Below are 14,213 nucleotides of genomic sequence, written 5' to 3'. Positions count from 1 at the left end.
TCCTACAGGGTGACACTCTTGCCCCTTTCCTGTTCGTTGTAGTGATGGACTATGCACTGAGACTTGCAATCAATGGCAGAGAGGAGGCGCTGGGGTTCACTCTGGTCCCGAGGAAGTCAAGGCGAGTACACCCCATCATGGTCACTGACCTCGACTACGCAGACGACATCGCCCTAATCTCGGACACAGTCGAGAAAGGAACGGAGCTACTAATGGCAGTAGAAAAGGAGTGCAGGAAGATCGGCCTCAAGCTCAATGCCAAGAAAACAAAGGTAATGACAATTAACACGGCCTCAAGCTCAATGCCAAGAAAACAAAGGTAATGACAATTAACACCAAGGACAAAACCATTGCCACTGCAGACGGGACGGTGCTCGAGCAAGTCGAGGACTTCAAGTACCTCGGGGCCTGGACTGCCTCAACTGAACAGGATCTGAAGGTTCGGAGAGCACTTGCCTGGAAAGCCTTGCACGGGATGAGGAGAGTGTGGAAATCAGGCATGGGAGAAGACCTTAAGAGGCGGCTGTTCATAGCTACTGTGGAGTCAGTACTGCTGTATGGGGCCGAGACATGGACCCTCACAGTACAACAGGAAAAAGCCCTGGATGGAGTCTACACAAGAATGCTACGAATGGCACTAGGTGTCACATGGATGGACCGCATCAGAAATGTGGACCTCTATGGGGACCTACCACGCGTCACGGGTGGGGTGTATAATGATTATTTACAGTAGTTTGAGCCAAAGTTTATCCACCAAGCTATCCAAAACTTTTCAATATTGCAATCATGTAGGCTATTATCTATCAACTGACAATATTCTCTGCCACAACCTTCTGAATTACTGAAAATTGTTTTGTTGTGTTTTGAGGATATCTTGAAACCTTATTCCAAAAAATATATAAATATTCAGACATTTATTAAATATTTAGTTTAGTTAACTTGAAACTGGTGACTATTTCAGAGGGTTTTAACAGAGTCACAAACACAATATTGGATTTAACAATTATATAATTGTATCTCTGCAATTTGAACAAGTTCAATGGACTCCTAGACCCCAAAAACATGGGGTTAGACACAAAAAGTACTTGTCTAGGATGAATAATGAAGGAGTTAGGCTATTTTAATGGTTTTTAGGCCATCTTGGACGCCATCTTGAAAATAACACCTTTCGGGTGGTCAAACTTTGGTAAACCTTTAGTATGTTATTAGGGACACCTAATACTACAAAAAACTGTTGAGAAACCTTTTGTTGCAATTTTTTTAGGGTAAGGTGCTTTTTTTTCATAGATTTACTCGCCTATGTCTCTCATCCACTGCCATCCAATAACACAAAAAGTCCTTGAAAAGTATTGGGAAACAAAGTGTAACCTTTACCCCATGTCATATTCAGAGTTGAATCATACTTTATTGAAAATAACAATGATCCAAAATGTACAGAATTATATTGACAAAAGATTGACAGTAAGATTAGTACAGAGACATAGAAATCAATAAATACCATATTTAATAAACATGCCAGACTATTGTAAAATGATGAACTCCTATGATTGACTGGGAGGTTGGGGTTCAATCCCCGGCCGGGTCATACCAAAGACTCTAAAAATGGGACCCAGTGCCTCCCTACTTGACACTTAGCATCAAGGGTTGGATTGGGGGTAAGTCCCTGTGACATACTAGCGTCATGTCCAGGGAGTGTACTTGTACATCAAGCTGCCTCACGCTACAGAAACAGGAGATAGGCTCCTGCCCTATGGGCCTCATGGCTCGGAAAGGCTACTTACTTACTTATACTATAGCCTTTAAACTCTTATCAACGGAGCTGGCAGCATACACCAAAGTTTGTTTTGGCTTACCGAAACCGAACAAGTTCTCAGACAAAATTATATTATACTCCATGCAGCTCCTCTTTCAGGGCTTTATACCTCCTGTATTATGACTGTGGGAATAAAACAAACCACATCACGAGCACCTTATATTTTGGACCAATCAGACATGATGTTCACATTGGTGTGTCTCTACGGTGATGTCCAGCTAGTTAGGGCATTCTTAGATGTGAAATAAGTTATGAAACAAACTGGCAAGGCAATGCCTTCGTTTGCTTTGCAATTATGTCATTTTCACGACATGGCTCTGCACTGCAGTCTATAGCCTAGTGCTAGTTTTAAGGGGTGAAATCTACTTGAAATCTTTAACTATAATTATAGAATACAGTCAATGGGGCTCTGATCAGGCTGAATCATTTTCCCAGCCTGTGTTTCGGTAAGAAGTATGCAGCCTTTACAGTACAGTGAGAGAGGTTCCGTATTGTTTAAGGCAGGGGTTCCCAAACTGTGGTGCGTGCACCCCTTGGGGTGTGCTAACGCCTTCTCGGGGGTGCGTGCACCCCTTGTGGTGTGCACCTTGTGGTGTTATTTAACACAAACGGCAAAATCCGCTAAAACACTATACAGCAGCTGGATGTCTCTCAGTGCAGTGACATTCTGTGATTATTTGCCATAATCACATTCAAAAATGTATCATTTTCGACTGAGCTTTGGGGGGTGCGTCAGCTACACGTAGGTCAGGAGGTAACAGGGACCGCTGGTTTAAGGAGTACTTTGATGACTCAGGGACTAGGAGTGGACATACTGTAGTGCAGACTGAACCACTATCATCATACAGTACAGTGTACATCATGTACATCATCTCTGGTTGTTTGATATCAAGAACCACGTGAGTTCAGAATCAGAGTAGCCTAAGTGTAATTTACCGTCTGATGATTGTAAACAGCAACTGACATCCAATACAGTACAGTGAGAAATGTGTGCGTGCGTGCGTGTGTGTGTGTGTGTGTGCGTTTGCGTGTGCGTTGCGTGTGCGTTACGTGTGTGTGTGTGTGTGTGTGTGTGTGTGTGTGTGTGTGTGTGCGTGCGTGCGTGCGTGCGTGCGTGCGTGCGTGTGTGCGTGTGTGCGTTTGCGCGCGCGTGTGTGTGTGTGTGTGTGTGATAAAAACTGATTTTAGGTGTTGACAGTGTTAGCAGCTAACAGTAGTTGGGCGAAGAACGACTCTGGTTTTAGTCTTAACACCTCCGGACGATCAAACTCCACCACCTGAGAGGGGGACAGGAAAGAGAAGGACAGGTGCAAGACAGGCAGGGACAAGTGTGACATGTGACAGATGGACAGGGTGGTGAAATATAGGGAAGACAAAAAAAGGAAAAAGAGAGAAAAGAGAGACAGAGAAGAGTTGGACAAAGAGAAGGAGGACAAACACCCTCAGACATTTTATTGTATTTATGTAACCTTTATTTAACCAGTAAAAACCACATTGAGACTACAGTCTCAATGTGAACTGGACAAGAGAAGAGGCGAAATAAGTAAAACAGCTCTGCCAGTAACAATAAATACAAGACAATAACAGGGCAAGTAACATTCATAAACACACTAGTTAGTACCCACTAACGAAGAAGCTCAAAGGTAGAACAAGAACGTCTAATAAGGCCCAGGCCGTAGCGTAACGGTCTGGGCACCGGACTGGTAATCCAGTCGCAGTGTGCCGCGGGTTCGACTCCCGGACCCGACACGGCCTTTACTGCATGTCATCCCCCCATCTCTCTCCCGTTTCCTGTCAGCCTACTGTCTGTCCCTTCAAAAATCAATAAAAGGCGTAAGCCGCAAAAAAATATCTTTAAAAAAAAAAAATAACGTCTAATAATGCGAACAATAAGGCTAATACGGTATATAAAACTAAGTAACAAAATGTGCTAATAAACTAAAAAGCAAGAGAACCAACATAATTATGCTATACGTCAAAGCAGGAGCAATGTCTGGGAAGTGATCCAAACATGCAGGATCCATTTGAACCCTAGCATCCCTATTCTAGGTATTCTAGGCAGCGCTATGATGTACCCAAGCTACTGAAATGGGTGTGGGGGGGACTAATAGCCAACTCCAGTCAACTCCAGTCAGTGGTAAAAAGGACTCAAATGTTTTACTTATTACTTTAAAAAGTATCAATACTGCAATGCAAGTAAAATCACAAATGCAATGCAAGTAAAATCACAAATAAAAGAAACACTTGAGTAATAGTAGCCTAAAAAACTATTGCCATCAAAATACTTAAAGTACCAAAAGTAGAAAGTACTCTTCATGCAGTATATCCCATTTCAAGTTTTCAAATCTATAAACATCTTTTGAAAATAGCCGAAAAGCTCACAACTCAGCAACGCATTATGGGCTTGTGGATTGGCTATTTTCAGATGGCCGAAATGCATATAGGGCTGGAGTGGTTAATACATGTTTTGTAATAATAATCTAAATCTACAAAGTAACTTGTAATTAAATCTTTCAAATTAATGTAGTGGAGTAGAATAGAAGTACAATATTTGGATCCGAGATGTAGTGAAGTAGAAATAAAAGTATTGGAAATCCACACTGACTATTCGTTTACTAAGTAGCCTATGGGGTTTAAGTGAATGGTCCTTTCTGTCTGTTGATCTCCCTATTTGTCTTTGTGATTGGCTGTGCATGTCTGTGTTACCTTTCCGTTGTCCATGACCATTATTCTGTCTGTCTCCAGGACGGTGTTGATGCGGTGTGCGATGGTGAGGACCGTACAGTCGTAAAACGCATCTCTGATGGTTTGCTGGATCTGAGCATCCGTCTCTGAATCGATGGACGCCGTTGCCTCGTCCAAAATGATGATCTGAGAGGAAAGAGGATGAGAGAGACGAGGGACGATGGAGAGGACAGGAGACAATACAGGTGCGCATAGGGAGGACAGACGGACAAAGGAAGACAAGCAGAGGGACAGACAGATTAGTACAGTTTATTGCATATTGTTGCTATATCGGAAACCTTCTGAAAACCTTTCAGAAAATGAAAAGAACCACGGACTGAATGAAGATTATTTAGTCACAAGTCACTTGTTAATACTTTTCATGTGTTAAATAATAAACATAATAAAGATCAAATATAGAGATACAAGGTTGTTGCCCGAAGGAAGGCAACAATGCTATATATACTCAGGGGTCGAGTGGCCGGTAGAGCGGGTGGAAGGGAACCGTGAAATTACCAGTTCGATCCCCCCAGAGTTAGTGTTGAAGTGTCCTTGAGAAAGACGCTGAAGTTGAACCCCTAATTGCTTCCGATGTGCAGGTTGGTGCCTTGCAAAGTTTCCTCCGCCATTGGTGTAGGAATATATGTGTGAATGGGTGAATGTGATGCACAATCTATGTAAAGCGCCTTGGATAAAGGCACTATATAAATGCACCATTTACCATTTATCTACTATTTACAAATTTGGGAAGCGAAAGTGAGAGGGAGATTGGATTTCTGTAATTAAGAAGGAATCACATAAATGTACTTCACAAACGTATTTGTAAAACCTCTCATCAAATGTAAAAATTACATTCTAGGACAATAACAGCGTTGCTGTTTTGTACAGCATATTGATGTATTAGCTGAAATTGTTCATCGTTTATTGCTACTGCTGCCAGCTGCTGCCGTCCATTACATCCATTCATTGGACGTAATGGACTCAGAAATAAACAGAGAGAAAGAGACACACTGATTGACAGGCAGGTACCTTAGAGTTCCGGAGCAGTGCTCTGGCCATGCACAGCAGTTGTCTCTCTCCCACAGAGAAGTTCTCTCCATTCTCAATCACCTCTGCCTCCAGCGACGCAGGAAGGCTAGCGATCTATAGAGAAAATACATTATACTACTACGGATAATAATAATAATCTATCTATAAATACCAAGAATGTATAGATAGATTATACATTTAACATAGGTAGACTAATAATAATACCCAATGTCTGTCTGTCTGTCTGTCTGTCTGTCTGTCCGGTCATCCGATACATTTAACAAGTGCTTCTTCACTTTGGAGGAAAATGTGCTTTCGTGGTGAAATGTGACTTTGATATTCTGGGAGCTGTGCTTGTGCTGCTGTACAAGTCTTAAAGAGAAAACTGACTGTCACACCTAGCTCCTCTGCCTTTGAATTTGAGCATTGACTTAGGTCCAGACCACTGGACTAATATTTGGCTTGACCTTAATGGTTATGTGGTTGATTTATGTTCTGTATTTGCTTAAGTCAAGAAAGGAAGTTGTTGTTACTATTCTTGCCTTTGTACTTGTTTACTAATACTGCAGTCCTTCGGACTTATTCTGTTATTGTCTGTATGTTCAGTATTTTGCCTTGTCTCCCTGTTCTGTTTGGTTTTCTGTTACTCTGTTGGTTTTGTGTATCTTATTTTGTAGTATGGTCCCTAGTGTTTCCTGTCTGCCTAGTTACTGTTCCCTACCTTGTCTCACTTACCTTGTGATGTGTCAGTGTTTTCACCTGTGTCCTCTTAGTTCTGTTAGCCTATCCTGTGATTGATTGTATTTTGAGTTCACCTGTGTCTAGTTAGTCTTTGTCTATTTATATACCCCAGTTTGTTCAGTTCCTCTGAACGCACCCTGACACTGACAGACACACATGCAGGCAGAGATAGAAAGACAGACATATACTGTAGACAGAGAATTCCACACGGACAACGTACGGCATCCTTCATGTATGTCTTTTCCAGGGCCATCCAGACCTCCTCATCAGTGGAGTGGTCAAAGGGGTCCAGGTTATACCTGATAGAATAGAAACATTATTGTCCATACATGGTTGTTCATGTTTAGCTTCATTAGGCTGAACTTAACCACATGAACGCCACAGTAGCAGCCCTATTCAGGGCATGTCATAATAGTACACAAAGTGAACATCCACTGAAAAGTCCTATACTTTTGGGAGGTTGAGTGCCAGCCAGCCACTGTACACACACACACTTTACAAATGGAACCAAATGGATCCATATGGGTCCATTTGGTTCCATTTGTACACTCTCAGAGTTATGGGGGTCGTTGCAAATCAAATGTTTGAACCACTATAGTACTAGGTTGGACTCCTAATATGCCACAGTGTCGTGTACAATTGTACATATTCTGAAGAAAACCTGTAGACTTAGCATAGTAATTGGGTTTTATGATCAAAATAAGAACATTCTAATGTTATAAAGAAATCACACCCATGTGAAGTGAGGGGCGCTCTTATCATCATACATCCATCATCATACATCATCTCATTCAAGCCAATCACAATTTGCGTCCTCACCTTTGTCTTCAATGTCTGTGTTTACATACTTTTGTTTTCAATGTTTGTGTTTACACACTTGTCTTCAATGTTTGTGTTTACACAAACACTCAAAGCTGGACATTGGAGGGGCTAGGGCCCCTCAAAAAACGGACAAGACCAAATCTTTGCCACGGATACTTTGTCCATGTATGGACATACTGTATTGTTGACCCCTGCCCCCATGGTTTAAGTGGTTAAAAAGCAAGAAAGACAATAAATAGATACCAGGAAACATAAGGACAACATAATAGAGCTTCAATGAGAAAGATTGACAGTGAGACAGGCTAAGACACAACGTACCTGACAGTTCCTATGAACAGCACAGGGTCCTGTGGGATGATAGACAGTTTGTTACGGAGGTCTTGCAGCCCGATGGTGGTGATGTCCACTCCATCTATCAGGATCTTGCCTGCAGCTGGCTCCACCAGTCTGAACAGTGCCACACCTAGAGAAGATTTACCTGGGAAGGAGCAACAATATCACCTTGCCGTTTTTGCCGTCAGTCAGTCAGGGAAATAACTTCCCTGTATCAAAATAATAACTAAACTTTGATTACAGATCTGGTCATAAATAATCAAGACAAATGCTATATTTGACCAGATCGGTAGGGTGTGTTGTAGAGTGAATCAACGTTTCTCCGCTTAGTGGACATATTTTATGTCTTTATCTTATCTTTTATCTTCAAAAGTGTATTCTACATAAAAGGTGAAGATCTGAGAGGATTCCCAATGCAGCACAGAAAAGGTTTTTGATACCACAAAACCGCCTTTGCTTTGGTGGGTTCTATTATTTAGCTTTACTAGACATCAGTAGACATTGAAAACCTGGTCAATGCGGATATACGGGTGTTACTGAGTCGAGAGAACTCGCTAATACTATGTGCATGAGCTATGATCTTTCTATATTCACAGGAGCGTTGATCTGACAAACATCTGGAAATCTGCCAGCCATCTCACCAGATCCTGTTCTTCCCACAATGCCAATCTTCTCCCTGCCGTAGATGTGCATCTTCAGGCCATTGAGGACGATGGGGGTGTTCTCCCTGTACTTCATCTTGTAGTCTTCGAAAGAGATGGCGCCCTGCTTGGGCCAATCCTCTGGGATAACGACATCCTTTACCTTCCTGGTACCCTCAGATGGACACTGCAGAGGAAAACATATAACAGGTGGACAGACAGACAGACAGACAGACAGACAGACAGACAGACAGACAGACAGACAGACAGACAGACAGACAGACAGACAGACAGACAGACAGACAGACAGACAGACAGACAGACAAATGGAGTGATTGAGAGATACATTTTGGTGAAGAACATAATGGAGACTGAAAATGTAATCTCGCTGGGCAGATTTTCAATTTGCAATGAAAATCTGTTACTGTTAGCAGGATTGCTGTTTTGTTGAATAGGAGCATGCCCTTGAGCGAGAAGCAAGTCAATTAGCATGAAGGGCACAACCAACCATTTCTGATATACTGTAATTTGTACAGCACACTGAAACAAGCTTTCCCCCAGAGGTTAACATAAATATATAAATATAGTCTGTGTGTCCGCGTGTGCATGCGTGGAGAACATGATGTAGATATGCAGAACATTACAGACCGACAGTTACGTACATGGCTGTACTCTAGGAGTCTCTCCGCCGAGCTAAACCTGGCCTCTACCTCTGTAGCCAGCCGCACCACGTACTGAAACATCCCTGTTAACTGAACACACGCACGCACGCACGCACACACGCACGCACGCACGCACGCACGCACGCACGCACACACGCACACACGCACACACGCACACACACACACACACACACACACACACACACACACAGCCTATTTCACAGGTGGCATGATTGTCTTTTTAGTACCATCACCCAGTGCCTTGCTTAAGGGCACACGAGTAGCTGTTAACTACTGTCACCATGGTATTCCTATGACATTATAGTCAACATCAAAACAATGAAATCATAAGTGTCCCAAAAAGTTCCACAAAAATTCTAAACCTATTACATTTGTAAAAAGAAAGAAAAGCATTTTTAAACTTTTTATTTTTTTATTTTTTATTGCTGATCTGAAGGCTAATTATCACAAGATGAAGTATATATATATTTGGAATGGGTTCACTCAAATAGCTAATATGTGATAACAATGATGCACCTGTATAGTGTAGGAGAGGGCCAGGCCCTTCATGGCAGGTTCAATGACATCATTGGGGGTGAGGACTACAAACAGCGACACCAGGACAGTGATGATGACAGACAGGAAGTCCAGCCAGAAGGACAGCCAGCGCGTCCCGCAGTTAAACAGCAGGAAGTGGTTGGAGTTGGTATCACTCAGTTGTTTGAACCTATGGTAGGAAATGTTAAAGCTACACTCAGTATGTTTTATGTCTCTTTTCTCACTCTCCATACTATATCAGTCCTCATTGTCTCCGGCAGGCTGAAGGCGTGGCCGAGACAATGTTTTGCACCCTGGCCAGAAAAATTTAACTATAAAGGTTCCCAGTTGTCTTCTTCATCTATTGTATTAATTTCTTTCTTTTCAAAATATTTTTATTCAGGTTTTTGTAATATTGTATTCATTTAAGCGTTGCACCAGTGCTGTTACAGTACATCTCCTATCTTATCTTATCTCACTAAGCATATTTTACTACAATTCCCAGTGGTGGAAGAAGTACTCAGATTTTAGTAGCTACTAGCTAGTAGCAATATCCCAATATCAAAATACCCTGGCTGTTACAAGTAAAAGGCATAGTTGTATTCAAAATCTTACTTGAGAAAAATAACAAAAGTATTGGCATCAAAATATACTTACGAACAAAAGTAAAAGTACTCACATTTGTCAAAATTCGTCAAACCGTTTTTTCAGATTTGGCAAATCTACGAGGCAAGCTCACAACAGGTTGCGATGTGAGTGTGACGCGTTATGAGCTTGTAGTTCAACTATTTTTGAGTAGCCTAAGTACTGTATAAAATAGGGTTTATGTGGTCAATGCGTATTTTGTATAATCTTAATCTGCAACTAGTAACTAGTAACAAAAGCTGTCAAATAATTGTTGTGGAGTAAAAAGTACAATATTGGACATGGAATATTGGAGATATAATGGAGTAGAAGTTTTCAGTCAACTAATCAAAACATAAAAAACAGCTGTGCTGGCAGCTGTGGCTTCTAAACTAGGTGTTTACACAGGACAGGGCGATAGAGGCTATATCAGGCTATGTCATTAAAATATGTCATAATGAAATTGAGTTGACGTGGGTTTTTTTTAAGGGCAACTGTGGTATAATCACAGTATTCTGTAACAACCTCTCATAACATTGCTGAATTCCAAACTCCATGATCAGTTCTCTTTTTCAGTCACACAGAGAATTAAGTTAATATAATGTATTTGAGAATATAAAATTACATTATACTGTACATTGGAAACTACTACTACTTCTACTACTACTATAAAACAATGTTTTAAATTCTTTCGTAGATGATAGTGGGATCTAATGTTTCTGTTTTCAATAGGAAGATCTGCATAATTGTCTGAAAATGTAAATGTGAATGTCATACAGTCCAACGTAGATGTGTTGCTTCTCGTAGGCATGGATGACATTTAGACCCTGGATGGTGGAGGTGGTGAGAGAGATCCACGGAGACCTACTGATGTTCTCCATCCGTTTCATCTCACGGATACTCCTCTGGAACACACTGTAAGACACACACACACACACACACACACACACACACACACACACACACACGCACGCACACACGCGCACACGCGCACACACACACGCGCACACACACACACACACACACACACACACACACACACACACACACACACACACACACACACACACACACACACACACACACATTCAGTAGAAACAGGTCACCCCCGTCATTCCTCCCCCGAACACTTTTCACAAAAGACAGAATTTAATTTAGGTGGATAGGATCAAGCTGTGGCCTTCTTTAGGTGGATAGGATCAACCTGTGGACTTCTTTCAACATGCCAAAGAAACCTAATGGCTGAGTGTCTGTGGGTGCTAACACTTTAACTTTTGTTTCTTTTTTGTGGCTTTCGCCTTTATTTAATATTTTTGAGTGGTGCAACCACTCCTACATCCAGCATGCAATGTCCGTGTACCTGTGTGTGTGTGTGTACCTGTATGTATAAGTGAGCACGAGTATGTTACTTATTTATACCAGTAGGGGGCACCAGAGTGGTGCAATTGGAACGATACAGAGAAGAAATTGGAACGATACAGAGAAGAAATTGGACGATACAAATTGGAATGATACAGAGAACCAATAGACGGGAGTTGCACCACTCGGTTCACACTGGTGTGATTTTTTTTTTTTTTTTTTTTTTTTTTTTTTGCGGCTTACGCCTTTTATTGATTTTTGAAGGGACAGACAGTAGGCTGACAGGAAATGGGAGAGAGATGGGGGATGACATGCAGTAAAGGCCGTGTCGGGTCCGGGAGTCGAACCCGCGGCACACTGCGACTGGATTACCAGTCCGGTGCCCAGACCGTTACGCTACGGCCTGGGCCACTGGTGTGATTTTTTATAGAGGGACAGACAGTACAGGCTGACAGGAAATGGGGGAGAGAGATGCAGTAAAGGCCGTCGAGATCGGGAGTCGAACCCGCGGCACACTGCCAGATTGTGACTTTCTACATAACAACAATTTATTAGAAGGCTTTCAGTCAGGCTTCAGAGCTAACCATAGCACTGAGACGGCACTGCTGAGAGTTACAAATGACCTCCTGACTGCAGCAGATAATAACCTCCTCTCCGTACTGGTGTTGCTGGACCTTAGTGCTGCATTTGACACTATTGACCACCACATTCTGCTACAGAGACTGGAGCATCTGGTTGGCATCAGGGGTGCCGCACTGAAATGGTTCGAGTCCTATCTGTCTGATCGATTTCAGTTTGTAGATGTCAATGATGGCTCCTCAACACGTGAAAAGGTCAAATATGGAGTCCCACAAGGCTCTGTGCTTGGACCAATACTTTTCTCCTTATATATGCTCCCTCTGGGTAACATCATCAGGGAACACTCTATACATTTCCATTGTTACGCGGACGACACTCAATTATATCTATCGATGAAACCAAACGAAACGGACCAATTAGTCAAACTTCAAGCATGTCTTAAAGACATAAAGAGTTAGATGACCCGTAATTACCTACTCCTCAACTCTGACAAAACGGAAGTTATCGTGATCGGCCCTAAGCCCCTAAGAGACAAGCTAGCCGATGAGAACGTTTCCCTAGATGGCATTACCTTGGCCTCCAAGGCCACTGTAAAGAATCTGGGAGTTACCTTTGATCAAGATATGTCTTTCAAATCGCACATCAAACAAATCTCAAAGACTGCCTTTTTTCACCTGCGAAATATTGCAAAGGTTAGGCACATCCTGTCCAAAAATGACGCAGAAAAACTTGTCCACGCATTTGTTACCTCAAGGCTGGACTATTGCAACTCGCGATTATCAGGCTGCCCAGGCAAGTCTCTGAAAAGCCTACAGCTAGTTCAAAATGCTGCGGCGCGTGTGCTGACAGGTACCAGAAGAAGAGACCATATCACTCCTTCACTGGCCTCCCTACACTGGCTCCCTGTCAAACACAGAATAGAGTTCAAAATTCTTCTCCTTACCTACAAAGCTCTCAATGGTCAGGCACCACAATATCTCAAAGATCTCATTGATCCCTACAAACCAAATAGAACACCAGTGCGTCTACAGTATGCAAAAATGCTTACTGTCCCAAAAATATCAAAAGTTACAATAGGAGGCAGGGCGTTTAGGTCCCAGGCACCTCAGCTGTGGAACCTTCTCCCGGCTTCGGTCCGTGGGGCTGACACGCTCTGCACATTCAAGACTAGGTTGAAAACCTTTCTCTACGACAAAGCCTATAGCTAGAGTTGTCTCCAAGTCTAGCTGGATACCATAGTCGTACATTGTTGTGTGGGTCTGTCTCCCAGCAGTACTTGTAATATACACTATATAGGCTCCAGTAAGGCCTGCCACTAATCCAACATCCGGGGAATCTCTCCCCGGAGTCTCTTTTCGTCCTCCCCGTCGCAGTTCTGTGGACCTCTAATATTAACCCCCAACTGACTGCCGAGTGTGACCGTGGATCAGGCCTCTTCATGGAGCCCACCAGAAGTGTGACCTGGACCCGGCCTCACAGAGCTCGACCAGATGTGGACCAGACCCCTCCACGGAGCCCACCTTTCTATTTCTGTCTATTTCTCTCTGTCTATCTCTCTCTCTCTCCCTCTACCCCCCCCCCCCCCCCCCCCCCGCCCACCCCAGAGTCGGGTTCTGCCTGACGTTTCTCCTCTCCTAAAGGGGAGTTTTTCATTACCATTGTCGCAAATTCGCAATATTGCTTGCTCTGGGTGGATCTTTGTTGGTTGTAAAGTGTCTTGAGACAACTCGTTGAGATTTGACACTATAATAAAATTGAATTGAATTGAATTGAATTGACTACCGGCCAAGGTGCCTGGACCTCTGAGCCACGGCCCAGGCCACACGTTTACGCTTTGATCGTTCAAACGGTGTAAACAGAACATGACTCACAAGAGGATGAGACCAAAGATCATTCCCAGCAGGGCTATAACTGCCAGCATGGCGGGGAATATCACGGCAATGGTCACCATGGTGTAGGCGACCAGGAGGGCGAACTGCAGGAAGTTCTCCATGTTGAAAGGCAACACGGCGTCCAGTTCGTCCATGTCTTTGGAGAAGCGGTTGACCAGCCGCCCTGTCGGAGTGGTGTCGAAGAAACTCATGGGACTCGCTATGACCTGAGGAAAGACAAGCATGGGCGGTGTAAAGTAGCTAAGTACATTTACTTAGTACATTTACTAAGTACAATTTGGAGGTATTTGTACTTTACTTGATTATTTCCACACTTCAGCCCTATACATTTCGGCCATTTTAAAATAGCAGATTTACAAGCTCAAAATGCAACACATTATGAGCTTGTAGATCTGCTATTTTCTGAATATTCTTATACATTTGAAAGGTTGAAATGGGACATTCTGCATAGTGAGTA

At 42.8% G+C, this 14,213-nt stretch overlaps 1 protein-coding gene across 1 annotated transcript in view; it reads right to left on the bottom strand.

Moving 5' to 3' along the window:
- Positions 1–1,555: 1,555 nt before the first annotated feature.
- abcc12 (ATP-binding cassette, sub-family C (CFTR/MRP), member 12) overlaps positions 1,556–14,213 on the bottom strand; it is a 33,184-nt gene continuing 20,526 nt past the window's right edge. Inside the window, exons 19-28 of the mRNA XM_083759251.1 lie at positions 13,736–13,962; positions 10,704–10,841; positions 9,303–9,492; positions 8,766–8,855; positions 8,104–8,290; positions 7,448–7,607; positions 6,528–6,606; positions 5,567–5,680; positions 4,520–4,684; positions 1,556–3,090 (exon numbers count right to left, since the gene is read on the bottom strand). Of these exons, the coding sequence (XP_083615377.1) occupies positions 2,998–3,090; positions 4,520–4,684; positions 5,567–5,680; positions 6,528–6,606; positions 7,448–7,607; positions 8,104–8,290; positions 8,766–8,855; positions 9,303–9,492; positions 10,704–10,841; positions 13,736–13,962 (1,443 nt within the window). The 3' untranslated portion in view covers positions 1,556–2,997. The remainder of the gene's footprint in view (positions 3,091–4,519; positions 4,685–5,566; positions 5,681–6,527; positions 6,607–7,447; positions 7,608–8,103; positions 8,291–8,765; positions 8,856–9,302; positions 9,493–10,703; positions 10,842–13,735; positions 13,963–14,213) is intronic.

This window comes from Protomyctophum parallelum (genome assembly GCF_964188405.1).
Source record: "Protomyctophum parallelum genome assembly, chromosome: 2".
NCBI classification, from domain to species: Eukaryota; Metazoa; Chordata; class Actinopteri; order Myctophiformes; family Myctophidae; genus Protomyctophum; species Protomyctophum parallelum.
Note: the sequence above shows the minus strand (reverse complement) of the source record. Positions and strands in the feature narration are given on the sequence as shown.